General features: G+C 43.5%; 1 protein-coding gene across 1 annotated transcript in view; it reads right to left on the bottom strand.

Moving 5' to 3' along the window:
• Window positions 1–858: 858 nt before the first annotated feature.
• LOC131457208 (E3 ubiquitin-protein ligase HECW1) overlaps window positions 859–16,746 on the bottom strand; it is a 51,135-nt gene continuing 35,247 nt past the window's right edge. Inside the window, exons 19-29 of the mRNA XM_058626107.1 lie at window positions 11,573–11,656; window positions 10,954–11,060; window positions 9,968–10,082; window positions 9,647–9,760; window positions 9,407–9,559; window positions 8,900–8,998; window positions 8,433–8,562; window positions 7,967–8,113; window positions 7,288–7,402; window positions 5,510–5,708; window positions 859–4,436 (exon numbers count right to left, since the gene is read on the bottom strand). Of these exons, the coding sequence (XP_058482090.1) occupies window positions 4,325–4,436; window positions 5,510–5,708; window positions 7,288–7,402; window positions 7,967–8,113; window positions 8,433–8,562; window positions 8,900–8,998; window positions 9,407–9,559; window positions 9,647–9,760; window positions 9,968–10,082; window positions 10,954–11,060; window positions 11,573–11,656 (1,375 nt within the window). The 3' untranslated portion in view covers window positions 859–4,324. The remainder of the gene's footprint in view (window positions 4,437–5,509; window positions 5,709–7,287; window positions 7,403–7,966; window positions 8,114–8,432; window positions 8,563–8,899; window positions 8,999–9,406; window positions 9,560–9,646; window positions 9,761–9,967; window positions 10,083–10,953; window positions 11,061–11,572; window positions 11,657–16,746) is intronic.

The following is a 16,746-nucleotide window of genomic DNA, read 5'->3' as shown; positions in this document are numbered from 1 at the left end:
TTTTAAATGTTTTATAGTTTGAAAAACATTCATCCACATTTTACAGTATGTTTAGATTTTCTGGAAGAAATAACTTATCGATTAATGAAGAAAATCATCACCAAATGAATTGATGATTATTGATTATTATATTATATGATGATGTTACATTATTGCTGTGTTCTTCCTTAGGCTCTAGAATAGTACATGTGAATGTATTTTATAAGATATAAAAATGACATGCTCTGGTTCTCTGCCACTGTAACGTGATCTGTGGAGCAGCTGAGACAAAACGAGGTGACACAGAGTTTGAGGCTGGTTATTTTCAGCTGATGATATAATCCAACAGTCAACAGTGCGTTTAACACTAAAGTCAAACTGGAACAGAAGTCAGAATCAGAACTAACACAAACATCTCACAATAGAGTTCTGTTCTAATGTCATTAATGTCTACTTTTTATATATCATATTTTATATAGTATTGATATATATATATTACCATCAATGATTTCATGAAGGTCTTGACGCCATGATGGAGAATCGCTGGTCTATTTGACTATAAATCATTTACTACACACCCGAGTGAAGAAGACATGAAACTTAAGTGTTTGTGTCATCAACTGCTCAAGAAAATGTTTACAGATGTTATGAAGTGTCTCATGTTGCCCCCGATGGCCATTTAAGAGAATACATGTTCACATTTCCACACTGACTTCAACCTCAGACAGGGAGATGAAGTCTATTTTTTATATAGTTTGTATTGACAGAATGTTTTTATCAAAGTGCTTTTTCCAAACACGATTTGATTGAATTGTCACTTTTGAATCTAACTTGTAACTCACGCGCACACACACACACACACACACACACACAGCAAGGTAACAAAGTGACCTTTTTTATTGAGCTCCTTAAACAGTTGTATGGTATGGTTGAGTGTTAGCACTGTTAGCACTGTTAGCACTGTTAGCACAGCCTGAGTGTTCAACAACCTGTTCTCAGACAGAAACAGAGCTGTGTATAACACACACACACACACACACAACAACAACAACAACAATAATAATAATAATAATAATAATAATAATAATAAAACACACGTCATGCTTCAGAGTTTCCTCCCATGTAAAGTTGTCACCATCCACCAAGTCCTTTACATTATATTCCCTTTGTTTGAGTCCCTTTTTAAAAAAAATGAAAACCAATAAATAACAAATCAATAACTTAAAAAAGACACAAATACCAAACCCGCGCTACAATATGCCACCACGTCACCCTTCTGTAGACACCCATGATTTTGTTTACTTAAATATTTCTATGATAGCTTGACTCAGTGCATTCATGTATTAGAGTTCTGGGAATAACAGTGATGAAGATCTACAACACGAGAGCCTGGCTTTAGTACACTGTCTTCACATGTGACACCAAACTTCATACAAAAATATCAACAATGATAATAATAATGATGATAATAATAATTAAAAATAATAAAAAAACTGCTCAAAACACACATTACTTGCTGAATACATGTGACTATGAAATGTACGGTACAGTCAAACAAGAACCTCAGTGATGGAAATGTAGCTTAAAGTGATAGTTGAGTGGTTTTTGAAGTGTGGTTAATACACAGTCTTAGCTCTGTGCGCCCCCTGCTGGCCCCTGTGCGCCAAGAACCATCCTAAGACAGGCAGCAGAGACACAAGGACACTTCAGTTTATAAACTGCTCACAGAGACAATGAGTGTTTTTAGGAGCTGCTGCTCTGCTGCTGCCTCATTCACTCAGAGAGTTTCAAACACGTTAGCACTCAGTGATGGAGGCAGCAGTGGATCAGGACTTTGGTTCAGGTGAGTGAGTAACAGTGACAGTGTAGTTATTATCAGTAACTAAACACAACCACAGGCCAAAGACCCGAGCTGTTCCTTCAATGCACGGATACATGTCACAACAAATAACCGGAAATGTTAATATTTCTAATGAAAAACAGACACTGAGGCTTAAAACTCTTCATACCGATCATCATCATCATCATCATCGTCATCATCGTCGTCATCAAACAAACAAAAAACATTGAGGAAAGTTTCAGGACTTCCCTTTAGTCAGAGTCACGTCACAGTAGAAATAAGAGTAGAAAAGATTCATAGAAAAAAAGACAGTGAATGCAAAATAATCCCAGCCTCGCACCAGGACTCATCGTCATCATCATCATCATCATCATCATCATCATCGTCTCACCACACTGACCTTTAACCTGCTTTGCCTCTTTACATAATGTGGTGGATTCAGCGTCACAAACAGCTGATTGTTGTGTTTCCCACAGTGACTGACTGTTCACTTACACATGTATGTAGATTACAGATTAAACCTTTACAACATCGAGCAAATTAGATTAAAATGTTAGCATTTAGCTTTTGTTGTTGGTGAATATAAACTTAAACTTGAGACTGATTCATGTTGTGTTTGATCAAGAAGAGAAAAGAACTCTGGATGTGTCTCACGTGAGACAGTCAGGAAGTGAGGCACGGTGTCTGTTCTGGAATAAGGAGGAACACTCAGTCAGTGTGCAGTCTGAGCCACAGTGGAGCAGCCTTTAACTATTGCATATATTACACTGGTTCATCCGAGGGTCTAGCAGGATCGGGTCCAGCAGGATCGCGTCCAACTGGATCGCGTCCAGCCGGATCGGGTCCAGCCGGATCGGGTCTAGCAGGCAGATCTGATGGAGCCCAGCAGTTGGGATGTTGGAGAACCTGCTCCGTGCACAGAGCAACACCACGTTACAGTTCATCAGTGGAAGACTTGAGTACGAGTTCAGACAGCAGGACCTGGACCAGAGTGCTTCTCTGGACAACGGCACACGAGTCACTGTCAGTGGCCTTTAAACAGCTGGAGTAGACACACACACACACACACACACACACACACACATGGTCTTTACCATGAAGACATGAACACACTGAAGTCTCCATAGAAGCAATCCCAGAAGCCCTTGCGTTGGTATTGATGGCTACTTTGTTGACATCAGAAAAAGCTTGGAGAGACTGACTCCATTCAGTGATGATAAGCATCATCTTCATCGTCATCATCAGGTTTAACCTGGACCTTCCTGTGCGACACACACACACACTCCATATTACAAGAATAGAGCGTTGTAGTAGATGCAAAGTCTGTTTCCACACATTCAAGACGTTACTCTACTTCCTTTAAGTGGATCTGCTGCCTCTGAATAAGACTCAAGGACAGTTGCTTATTGTGTATTTGTCTTTCTCCAGTGCTGAACTCTAAACTCTCAAAGTGTCCTCCTGAAGTGCCACAGTAACTAGAAGCACAACAACCCAGTGTGTATGCATGGCTTCATTGTTTCTGCCGGTGATTCCTCCTTTTCTTATCCAAGCCAAATCTTCTCGTTTCCCTGACTCGGCTGTTGTTCGTTACACTCACTGCTGCTGTAAACTGATGTTTCATATATTTGAAGCCCCGTCGGTGGACACACTAACAGCAGCTGTGTGGACGTCCTCTGATCACCTGCTGCTGTCGATCATTGAATGACGTTCACTGGCTGTGATTTTACATTTGATTGTTTTTCCTTTCGTCTGTATTTCTGTCCTGTCTCAGTCCTCGTGGATTAAAAATGAGACATGATTGTTGCTTGTCTTCATCGTAATTTGAGCCGCTCCTTTAAAGCAACATTTATTATAGATTATATCATTTATTAATATCTGAATTATATCAGAGCAGCAAACTACCTGAGAGTCCGTGTGCAGAACTTTGCACACGCCAATAGCAAACAATTCAGTTTGAATGAACAGAGAAGATTTGTTAGAATATACAAACGATCTTTTCATGTTTCAAGTAACTGGACTTTTAATCTTTCCTCTTTTGACTTGTCAAACATGCTCCTATTAAAGCTTCTCTTTCTCTTCTTAATCCATTTCTTCTGTACATTAAATTCGATATATTGTGTGATTTATTACTTGATTACTTAAATCTTTTCTGTCGATTCAAAGTTTTAAATCAGGTATGTTAGTTTTCTTTAAATGTTTCTCCATTTGTTCAGTTTTTCTTGAACATCTTTGTTATAACATTTGTTAAGTATTTTTATGAATGATGCATTTTATTCATGCAACTCGAAATCCTGTTTCCTTGGGTATGTACAAACCACCAGTGTATAAAAATAACTCCAGTCCTGCTGTGGTGCACTCAGTGCTGGTGAAAGACTTCACCAACTTCACTGCATCATAACAGTCACACGACCACAAACCTTGTTCAGTACAATTCAGGAAAAGCCCACAGCAGTGGCTTCTTTCACTCTTTCACGTTCTGGCTCAGCCAGAGTTTCACCGCGTCGCTCACTCCAGGCCAAACGTGCTGGTTTCCTCCACAGCGACCAGCAGTTTCTCATACAGCATGGTGTAAGACGGGTACGGAGGCAGGTCCAGGCGGTTAAAGCAGGTGTGAGCCCTGAGACACAGACAGACACAGACAGACACAGAGTCACAGACAGACACAGAGTCACAGACAGACAGCTGCAAGGAAACCAGGAAGCTGACGACACAGAATCAAACCCACGGAAATCACTGAATATGTAGAGTGATGTGAGTAACGCTGTATCTAACAGTGAGCGTGTTTCACTGTGTTTCTCTTCTACATTACATTACATTACATTACATTACATTACATTACATTACATTACATCACATTACATTACATTACATTACATGTCATGGAAGCGACCTGCCGGGGCCAGAGTTAAACTTGTGACCATGATGTCTTCTGCACACAGGGTCTAAACCACTGAGCTACCACGCCCACAATATCTAGTTGTATTCTAGTAACTGCAAGGTTCTTACTGATGACTGAAACTTCCACTGTCAACAACGTCAAACTCTGTCCCTCATCTCCTGACAATCACAATCACAATCACAATCACAATACTTTGTTGATCCCTGGGGGTCAATTCTTGTGTTACAGCTGCACCCACTCAAAGAGCATGAAAAAAAAAGGATAGAAATATAAAAACATAAGCATGAGTTCGAGCTACAAGCAACAACATCATGGTGGTGGTGAGTGGTTGTCAGAGTCTGCAGGGACCATGGTCACACACGTGCTGCACATACATTATGAGCTCAGCACTTTTTATCTCTATCTGTATCTGTATCTGTCAATGCTGATATAGTCTGAAAATAATGAAACTCTCGAGACTCACGTCACTGACTAAAACTAAACACTGACTGCTGTTAGAGTATAGAGCTATTTAACATAGTTAATAATCCCAAATGGTGTAATTCCACAGGGTAAATAAAGCAGAGATTAAGATAAATGAAGCTACTGAGAATGTTTGTGATTTCCTGTTGTACATGGTTTCATCTTTAGCTGGTGCTTCATGCATGTGTGTGTGTGTGTGTGTGTGTGTGTGTGAATAAGGTACAGTTGATATTCTCTAGTGCAGCTCTGTGACTCACTCGTGTCAGTCCATACAGGGTTAGATGAACTTTATCCTCATAAACTCAGAGCAGCTGTATGATGTCAAATACCTGGGCAGTGACGTGACTTTGCCCCACTTCTCGATGCAGAAGCGTCGCAGGCCGTTGGATCCGCGCAGGGCGGCGAAGCCTTCGTACGGCACGCTCGACGTCCCCGTGACAAACTGCAGCAGACGCAGGCGCTGCTCGTTGTTGAAGCGTTCGACAGCCGCCCAGAACCAGCGCATCACGATGTGGCTGTCATGGTAACCTGGTCAGAGGAGTTAACGTGTCAAACATGTCTGTATGAACGCATACGTGACGTAATGTACTTTTCCGTGCATTAAACATTTTTCACAAACACATTTAAGCATTCAAATATAAATATAAATTTGAATGAAAGAAACTTGTTATTTCAGGGGCTCATATGTGATTAAAACCATTTAAAACTGAGGAAAAAGCATTTTGTCTACCAGTCTATACTGATAAGAGATACAGGTGTGTTTTCCTTCATTCTAAACAGTAGGTGGCGCTGGTTAGCCCAGAAGAATGAATAGAAGGCACAACTTGATGAGCACCAATAACTGCTGCTGCCATTTATTATTGTGGTTTAATCATTGTCCACATTCATCCTCTCATTCATCACTTTCACCCGTTTCACTGTGCAGTCAAATACACATGATGTTACAGTCATGTGACTTTTTTAGGGCTGTCATTTTTTTCAAAAATCAAGTTTGATCAAAGTATTTACTTTGAAGACATTTAGAATATTACAAAACAATAAAACTGCTCACAGACCTCTTTGTCTATATAATATCACTGTTTGATTTTTGAAGTGGATCTGAGGCACTCATAGTACCCTCTGCTGGACCATGTGGTTATTACTCCAGATGGTCTGTGGCACTTTGAGGCTGTATAATTTGAACTGCAACAGGTTTTTAAGGTTAGAGTTTGCACAGGTAGACACTAGGTGGTGCTATAGCACCTGCCGTTGCCCTCTGGACCAAGCAAGTGCCCTTTTGAAAGTTGCTTGTTATTTTAAACAGCGTATGTGGCCGATGCTGACATGATCATCTATAAATTGTCGACGATTAAAAGCGTGTGAATTAATATGCCCCCGCTGCTGCTCCTCCTCCTCCGCTGCACACACCTCTCTTCCTTTGTCAATGTGAACGTGCAGAGCTGCAGTGCACATCTGTCGCCTGCACACACCACACCTGCTCCCAGCTCTGTCCCACCAGCCAGGTAACACATAAATGAATGGAGTCCAGTGTATTGTTTGCCCCCTAAGCCTCAGTTGCCACACTATAATTTAATTGAAACCTCATTACCCAAAACTTGTATTTGAGTAATGATAATAAAGTTGAATCTCAATCTCCTTTTTTTGTCTCTGTGTCTCATACTGCGCCACCACAGCTTAACAAGCGAGACCCGAACCCAAATCACTGATATGACATATGACGTGATGACCAGCACATAACTAATGTCGGCAGAGTTTGTCATTAGTACAACATGTGAATCTATCAGTGCACTTATATAGTGTAATATTGTGTGAATATTTACATGAGGCTACATAATCAACACGTATGCTTATGCTCACTTTAAAGAGTGGCAATGCTCACTCTTCACTCGCTCATGACACTTTGTACAACAGTTGTGACACCTTTAGTTCTTAACATGTTAACATAAATAAATATGTAATTACATTGAACATGTGCCACAGTGCCTGTAATGTTTTTTGTATAATCTCTCAGCCACACAAAGTGCCCTTATTTTTCACTGAGCACCTGCCCCCCAAAATGTCTGTGCACGCCACTGAGTGTGATGATAATCCACTTAAACACACACACCTCCTCTGTACTCCGTGTTGTTCCTCCAGTCACTGAGGTCGATCTCAACGGTCCCTGCAATGACCAGCTCCAGCTCCCGGGCATCGAACACCGACACCAGCCTGGAGTCCACCACCTGAGATGGAGAAAAACAACGACAGCTTTAATATTGTCAAAAATGTGCCTGTGGTTCATTCATGTGTTCATGTTAGTGCTGTCAAACAAGTCACAATAAATGTCACATTTGTATCTATTCTAAACGTCCCTTGATTTCTTTGTGTCCCATGATTTCTTCTCATTTTAATTCAACATAGAAAAGTGGATCTGCTCGCTTTGTGCAGATGTTTTTTTTATTGAGACAATAAATCTCTGTCTATCTCTGTCACCTGCATATTGGGACTTATTCGCTGCACAACGTCAGCTACTACTCTTTAGCCCAAACAAGTGTGTGCAGCGTGCCTGTTGTTGTGTTTCCGGTGTGGTGTTGTAGTTGTTCTAACGTTACTAGTTGTTGCAACGACATGTGAAAAAAACCACAAAGTTTGCTCGGCCAAAAAGAATCTCACGATAAAAACATGGACGCCGTTAATAATGCGTTTAACTGACAGTTCATATACCTGTGTGTGTGTGTGTTCATTATTAAGGATCTTACTGTTGTATTATTAATAATAAGTCATAAAAGAGGTTGTGAGTTATTTACTTCGTAGAAGCCTCTGACCAAAGCCTCCGTCTGCTGCACCACTCCTCTCTCCACCCTCCACTTGGCCATTCGCTCGATGTAATCCTTCTTGTTCTTCTCCGTCACCTGGAGGTTGGAGCCGCCTGACTTCAACTCCCGCTCCGTTACCTAGCAACACAGCAGGGGGGCGGGTGTAAAGTCTTAATCTAGCACTGGCCCTGACGTTTGAGGATCAACGTGTAAAACAATCGTATCAGCGTCAAAGAATATTACAATATATTATATTTCTTAAATATTACAATAACAAAATTCTGAGTTTTATTTAGCAGGATAACAAACGATACACAAATGAGCTGAGTTCACTGAGCTCAGAGGAACAGCTGCGAGACGCATTCAAAGACCCCGGTAACTCCCATCAGCTCATTGTCCCCATTCAGACCTGATATTAACATCCGTCCTAAAGAAAGCACCGCTCACACACACTGACCTGACCGAAGACTTCCTCGTTGACAGTGAAGGTGAGGTCCAGGATGTCGGTGATGTCGTTGTCTTTCATCCACTGCAGGGACTGATGGAACTCCTCATCCAGATACTCCAGATCTGACAGGTCTGTGGGCCTGTCACACACACACACACACACACACACACACACACACACACATACACACACAAGTGATTAATAACTGATTACTAAATGAATTCCTTTTTTTTACTTCTTAAACCAGAACTTTTCCTTGTTTCTTTGCTTCTTTAAATGTTTGGTTTGTGCATGATCATTTTTGAGTCAATTAAAACTACATTTCATTAATATCCACTTCTAAGAAAGAAAAAAACAACAGCACGTATTTTCTAGCAGGAGGAAAACCCCTCCCACTTCAAAGTAGGAGGAGTTATTATTTCTAGTGGATGCAAAGTGTGGACACTGTGTGTGTGTGTGTGTGTGTGTGTACTGACAGTCTGAGCAGGGCCTTGTAGAAGGGTCTGGTGAAGAAAGCGTCCAGCAGATACTGGTGAATCAAAGCCAGACCCAGGATGCGACCACTGAAACGGAACCTGGAAACACACAAACAGGAAACTCATCATATATTAACAATGTTGTTTCTGTGTCTGTGGAGACATTCCAGCCCTGCACAGAGGACTGAGCAGGTCCAGAAGCACAGAGCGCGAGTAAAGCAAAAACAGCCTCATACAGACAAGAGCAGAAACGCGTTTGACAAGCACATTCTTGTGAATGTGATCATGTGACATTGAAACTGTGTGTTCTGCCAGCAGCAGTCAAACACTTTACACTGAAGTCACTGTGTGTGTGTGTGTGTGTGTGTGTGCAGGGTCCTAGAGCACAGCTTGATTTGGTAATTACTCAGAAATCCACAGGGGGCGATAGAGGTTCCACACTGGAGCTTTGTTTCCAATCTTAGATAAAAATGTGGTGACTCATTTCTTTGATGATAAAAAACTCACCATTCCAGATGGTTCTCGACAAACGCAGACATGGGGCTGATCTGAACGGTGTACGTGTCGTTGGCAGAGTATTCAAACAGACCATAATATGGATTAAACAACTCCTGAGACAGAAGGAAGAAGAACTCTCTGGAAGGACCACTGTAATCTAACCTGAGGGACAAGAACACACATGACATGAAACCATACAGCTGTGTGTGTGTGCGTGTGTGTGTGTGTGTGTGTGTGTGTGTGTCTCACCCCTCCTCCCCGATAAAGGTGACATAGAGTTTGTTCCTCTGCAGTTCTTTGCGTGAGTACGCCATCACCTGGTTGAAGGTTCCCTCCAGCAGATGTTCTCTCCTGATGAGCAGCCTGCAGACACATGCACACAGTTCACCAACACACACTACACGCTACTGTGGTCATTTTAATGTTGTATTAACAAATATTTCATTCTAATATATTCTCAGTACTGAGCATATGTGTAGATTATGGATTATAGTGATCACAAAACGACGATGACATCATTCTAACTAACATTTCACAACTACAGGGACTAGTTTCACAGGTGTGACTTACTTAATCTTGCCCGGTCCTTGGCCGTAGCCCTTCGCCTCCAACTTTCTGTAGAAGTTTCTTAGTTTGGCTTCAAAGTCTCTGCGGTAAGGAGCCGGAGCCCTGGCTCGCTGTAAGCCTGCACACACACACACACACGCACACGCACACGCACACGCACACGCACACACACACACACACACACACACACAAAAGTTAAGATGGGGAAACGTCTTCCTTCCTGTGGACCAGCTAACATGTCCTCACAAACATTGGTCTTTATAAGTCTATAAGAGACCAGTAAAGCGTCTCTTGTTGTCAGAATTGGGCTAAGGTTCAGGTAAGGGGAAAGGGTTAGGGTTAAGGTAAGGCACAAATGAGTGATGTTTAAGGGTAGTTTAAGAGACTGGGGAGTACATCATGTCTACGACGTGCTCTCACTCAGACACAGAAACAAGTTTGTGTGTGAGTGACAGTAGATGACACTCATGGACGTGAGAACGTGGAACTCATCTGTGCAAGAAGAAAATGGCGGAAAACCATCAGACAATCTTTTGTGACTGAAGAATAAAGTTTGTAAAGTGTGTGTTCTTCCACACCAAAGTCAGCATTTGAATCTTATAAGGACACAGGAGATAAAACAGATACAGTCGTTGAACTGATGCTTCAGTTTGAAAAGAATTATAATGACAATCACATGGCAATTTCAATATGTAAATATGATAATAAAATCACATTTAGACATTTTCCCTAAATTAATTATTTACATGAAAATGATACTTATTGAAAAAACATGTCAGATCAATGATTTATTTATTTTTATATACTTTTATTTTTAAATTCTCTCAGGAGCAGTGAGCAGGTTCATTGCTCAGAGGAACCCCAGCACTTTAACCTGGTGTGGACCCGAACCCACAACCCTCTGGTTACAAGCCAAGTTCCCTTTCCACTGAGCCGTGAGTATTTCCTGTGTCATGTGACGCAAAGTGAGCTGAGGCTGCAGAACTTACCAGGTGAGTTCTGAGGGGAGGAGACGGGAGAACAGCGAGGAGAGAAGCTGAAGCCGGGGTGGACGGGCTGAGGCGGGACATGGGACATGATGTCCTCTTCAAACAGGCTGCATGGACGAGACACAGACACACAGGTGAGACAGACACATGACAGGTGAGACAGAGACACGACAGGTGAGACAGACACATGACAGACACGACAGGTGAGACAGACACAAGACAGGTGAGACAGACACGACAGGTGAGACAGACACACGACAGGTGAGACAGAGACACGACAGGTGAGACAGAGACACGACAGGTGAGACAGACACACGACAGGTGAGACAGAGACACGACAGGTGAGACAGAGACACGACAGGTGAGACAGACACATGACAGACACGACAGGTGAGACAGACACACACGACAGGTGAGACAGACACATGACAGACACACAGGTGAGACAGAGACACTACAGGTGAGACAGAGACACGACAGGTGAGACAGAGACACGACAGGTGAGACAGAGACACGACAGGTGAGACAGAGACACGACAGGTGAGACAGAGACACTACAGAGACACTACAGGTGTGAGGACGATGATACAGACAAAGTGAAGAGTGGGAGGTTCCTCACCTTAATAAGATGACCAGGTCTGCGTCACATGACAGCTTCTCCACACCCTGGGTCCCCTCTGTCCGGACATAGTGGATCTTCTCTCTGAACAATCCACACAAATGTCACTGCTAATCTTAGACTGTTGAGACTGAGCTCAGTCACCATGGAAACCAGAGGTCGACCATTATTGGTTTTTCTTTGGCTGCTGCTGACCTTCAGAAATCAGGGGCAGCTGATGGCTGATTTGTGATGATGATATACAGTACATATGTATAACCGTGTATGTATATGCATACATATACACATATGTGTATATGTAAATATATATACACATATATACATATGTACAGTATATATGTGTATATATACATATATATAGATATACTGTACATATGTGTATATGTTGGATGTTTTACCCTTTTATTGCTGTCATAAATCAATCATGGTCAATAAAATGTAGCTTTTTTCACATAAACATTTATTGGAAAAAACTCTTTAATGTCAAAGTGAAAACAGATTTCTATAAGTAATGTTAATGAAACAAAAATAATAAAGAAATATAATTGTTTGCATAATTATTCACCCCCTTTTTAATTGAATGGTCTAGTTCAATAGAGGTCCATCCAATTGGTGCCAATAGTCTCACAATTAGTGAAATGAAGATCATCTGAGTGGTGTGGGTGTGTCTCAAGTGATTGAGGTATAAACACCTGTGTCTGAAGGGTCCAGAGACTGGTTGATCAGTATTCCTGGCTACCATTACACCATGAAGACAGAAGAACACTCCAAGCAACTCAGGGAAAAGGTTATTGAAAAGTAAAATTCAGGGGATGGATTGAAATTAATTATCAAGAAATGGAAGGAATATGGCACATGTGTGAATCAAATTTCCAAGATGGCGGCGCGCACTGGTGCTGCGGCTTTTAGCTCTCCGACTTGGTGCGCCTTTTTATTAGTTTTCTTATGTTTATTTTTTGAATTATGTTGGGCTAAAGTTACTTTTAGTCGCCAGGAACTTATCGACCTCGGCCTGAGGTACAACTTGGCTGTTACCGACGAATATCGGCAGACACACAACATCCCGGAGGATATAGTGAGATCGCCGGGATCCCCGTGGATGGTCAGCCCGCCTAGCAAGCGGAGGAGGCGGCGAAGAGAGAGGAAACAGAAGCGGGGATGCCGGTCGGGCTCGGATGCTAAGCTACGTAAACAACCATACAGGCCAGCATTACCGAGCCTTTTCCTCTCAAACGCCAGATCCATAACCCACAAAATGGACGAGTTGGAACTACAGACAGCCACGACGAGCTTTGTACGGAACTGCAGTGTTATTTTCATCACGGAGACGTGGCTTCACCCGCTGATCCCCGACGCTGCAGTCCAGCTAGCGGACCGCACGCTACATCGGCAGGACAGGAACAAAGACTCGGGTAAGAGCAGAGGAGGGGGGCTGTGTGTTTATGTGCATAACGAGTGGTGTGGCAGCAGCAGGATCATTGACACACACTGTTCTCCTGATATAGAGGTTCTGGCAGTCTCGTGCAGACCTTTTTATCTCCCGAGGGAGTTCACTGTGGTCATTGTGGTAGCTGTTTACATCCCACCAGATGCTAACGTTAGCACAGCCCTCAGCCTTCTGCTTGCCATCATCAACAAACAGCAGCTTGCACACCCTGATGGAGTCCTTGTTGTTGCTGGTGATTTCAACAAAGCATGTTTAAAGACTGTGTTACCCAAATTCGTTCAGTTTGTGAAGTTTGCCACCAGAGGGGATAGTACGTTGGACCATGTTTACTCCAACATAAAACATGCATACAAAGCTACTCCCCTCCCCCACCTGGCTGGATCTGACCACCTCTGCATGTCCCTCACCCCCACTTACACCCCCCTGCTGAGGAAGACAAAGCCTCAAACAAAGACAATAAAAACTTGGCCAGAGGGAGCCCTCTCTCAACTACAGGACTGCTTCTCCACCACTCTATGGGATTTATTCTCAAGCCACAACCTCCAGGAGTACACAGACACTGTACTCTGCTACATAAAAAACTGTATTGACACTGTCACCGTCAACAAAAGGGTCAGGGTTTTTCCAAATCAAAAACCCTGGATGAACAGCAAAGTGCAGTCCCTCTTAAAAAGCCGAAACGCCGCCTTCAAGTCAGGGGACAGGGCCCTGTACAGCGTTGCCAGGTCAGACCTGAAGAGAGGAATCAGGGAGGCCAAGGCGGCATATAAGAGGAAAATTGAGGACCATTTCGCTGTGAATGATCCCAGAAGAATGTGGCAGGGAATAAATCACATAACAAACTACAGAAGCAGTAACCAGGCGACTGCTAGGACTGATGCCTCGCTGGCAGAGGAACTAAACAGCTTCTTTGCCCGCTTTGAGACAGACAGGCCCTCAGCAGCCACAGCACTCCCACCCCTCCCCAGCACTGGCATGATGACACTTCAGGAGCATGAAGTGAGACATGTGCTGAGGACTGTGAACCCCAGGAAGGCGGCTGGCCCCGATGGAATACCCGGCAAGGTACTCAAAGCTTGTGCCGACCAACTGACTGGAGTCTTCACAAACATATTCAACCTGTCCCTGGCGCAGGCCATCATCCCACCCTGCCTCAAAACCTCCACATTAATTCCCGTTCCCAAGAAGACAGCAGTGCACAGCCTCAACGACTACAGACCTGTTGCACTTACGCCTGTAGTCATGAAGTGCTTTGAGAGGCTGGTCTCCCAGCACATCAGGGCCTGTCTGTCTCCCACATTAGACCCACACCAGTTTGCCTACAGGGCAAACCGATCCACGGAGGACGCTATCACTATAGCGCTCCACGCCGCGCTGAGTCACCTGGAGCACCGGGGGAGCTATGTCAGAATGCTCTTCCTGGACTTCAGCTCAGCCTTCAACCACATCCTACCGGAGATCCTGGTGCAGAAGCTCTCACACCTGGGTCTCTCCAACCAAACCTGCCTTTGGATTAAGGACTTCCTGTCAGATCGTCCTCAGTCAGTCAGACTTGGTCCACACCTCTCCAGCACCATCACACTCAGCACCGGCTCCCCACAAGGATGTGTATTGAGCCCCCTCCTCTTTACTCTCTACACACACGACTGCTCCCCGACCCATCTCTCAAACAGCATCATAAAGTTTGCGGATGATACCACCGTAGTCGGGCTCATTTCAGATGGAGACGAGTCTGACTACAGAGATGAGGTCAACAGACTAACAGCGTGGTGTTCAGTTAATAACCTCAAACTAAACACCACTAAAACAAAAGAAATAATACTGGACTTCAGAAAGGACAGAGCGGCCCCGACCCCACTGCACATAAATGGGGACTTAGTGGAAAGAGTCCACTCCATCAGGTTTCTGGGTGTGCAGATATCTGACGACCTCTCCTGGACTGTCAACACCACGGCGGTGGTAAAGAAGGCCCAGCAGCGTCTCCACTTCCTGAGAGTGCTCAGGAGAAACAACCTGGAGGAGAGGCTGCTTGTAACCTTCTACAACGCCACCATTGAGAGCATCCTTACGTACTGCATTACAGCGTGGTTCGCAGGGTGCTCTGCAGCAGACAGGAGAGCGCTACAGAGGATCATAAACACAGCCCAGAGGATCACGGGGTGCTCTCTGCCTAACCTGGAGACTATTGCCAGCTCTCGCTACCGAAGCAGAGCTGGAAATATCATCAAGGACTCCTTCCACCCAGCTAACCAGCTGTTCCACCTGTTACCCTCGGGCAGGCGGTACAGATCCCACAGAAGCAGGACTAACAGGCTCAGGGATAGCTTCTTTCCCAGAGCCATCAGAGAACTAAATAAATAAACGAAAGCAAAAACATTCATTCATAGGGAAACACCACTGGAAAGTGCAATAGTCTGATGTTTCAGTCACTTTGTCCTTGCTGCTATATTTTGTCATCTTGCTGCTATATTTTGTCATCTTGCTGCTATATTTTGTCATCTTTGTAAATGTCATAGTCATAGTTTCTGGAAAAATGTAAACAACATTTTCATATTCTTATTTTATTGTTAATATTTTTATTTTCTATTTTTAAAATTGTTATTTATATATTGTATTTTGCACCAAGGGAGTGGCACCCAAATTTCGTTGTCCACAAAATAACGACAATAAAGGCTATTCTATTCTAATCTGCCTAGATCAGGCCGCCTCGTAAACTGAGTGACCGTGCAAGTAGGAGACTAGTGAGAGAAGCTACCAAGACCCCTACGACGACTCTGAAGGAGTTACAAGCTTCAGCTGCTGAGATGGGAGAGACTGTGCATATAGCAACTGCTGCCCGGGTTCTTCACCTGTGAAAACTTTATGGGAGAGTGGCACTGTTGAAGAAAATTCATATTAGATCTCAACTAGAGTTCGCCAAAAGGCATGTGGAAGACTCCATGGTCAAGTGGAAGAAGATTATTTGGTCTGATGAGACCAAAATTGAGCTTTTTGGACATCAGACAAGACGTTATGTTTGGCGGAAACCAAACACTGCACATCACCAAAAAACACACCATCCCCAGTGTGAAGCATGGGGGTGGCAGCATCATGCTGTGGGGATGAGAAACATCCCCACAGCATGATGCAGCCGGCCCTGGAAGGCTTGTAAAGATAGAGGGCAGAATGAATGCTGCAAAATACACCGAAATCCTGGGGGAAAATCTTATTCAGTCTGCAAGAGAACTACGGCTTGGGAGAAGATTTATTTTCCAGCAAGACAATGATCCAAAGCACGCTGCAGAAGCTACACAGCAATGGTTTAAAAAGAACCAGGTAAATGTTCTAGAGTGGCCGAGTCAAAGGCCAGACCTCAATCCTATAGAGAATTTGTGGCTGGACTTGAAAAGGGCTGTTCATGCCCGATACCCACACAACCTGACAGAGCTTGAGCAGTTTTACAAAGAAGAATGGTGCAAAAGTGCAGTGTGCAGACTGATTGAGACTCACAGCTGTTACTGCAGCCAAAGGTGCATCTACTAAATACTGACTTGAAGGGGGGGAATAATAATGATAGGCACTGTACATATGTATATATATATACATACATATACATCTGTACAGTATATAGCTGCAGTCCTGCTCTCTGTCTCCCTCTTCCTCGATCAGTGGTACTGCAGCCTCACAGCAGGAGTCTGCTCTTCATTCTGATCTTCTACTCGACTTCATGTCCTCATCTTAAGGACTT

The sequence above is a fragment of the Solea solea genome, chromosome 1 (assembly GCF_958295425.1).
Source record: "Solea solea chromosome 1, fSolSol10.1, whole genome shotgun sequence".
Classification (NCBI taxonomy): Eukaryota; Metazoa; Chordata; class Actinopteri; order Pleuronectiformes; family Soleidae; genus Solea; species Solea solea.
Note: the sequence above shows the minus strand (reverse complement) of the source record. Positions and strands in the feature narration are given on the sequence as shown.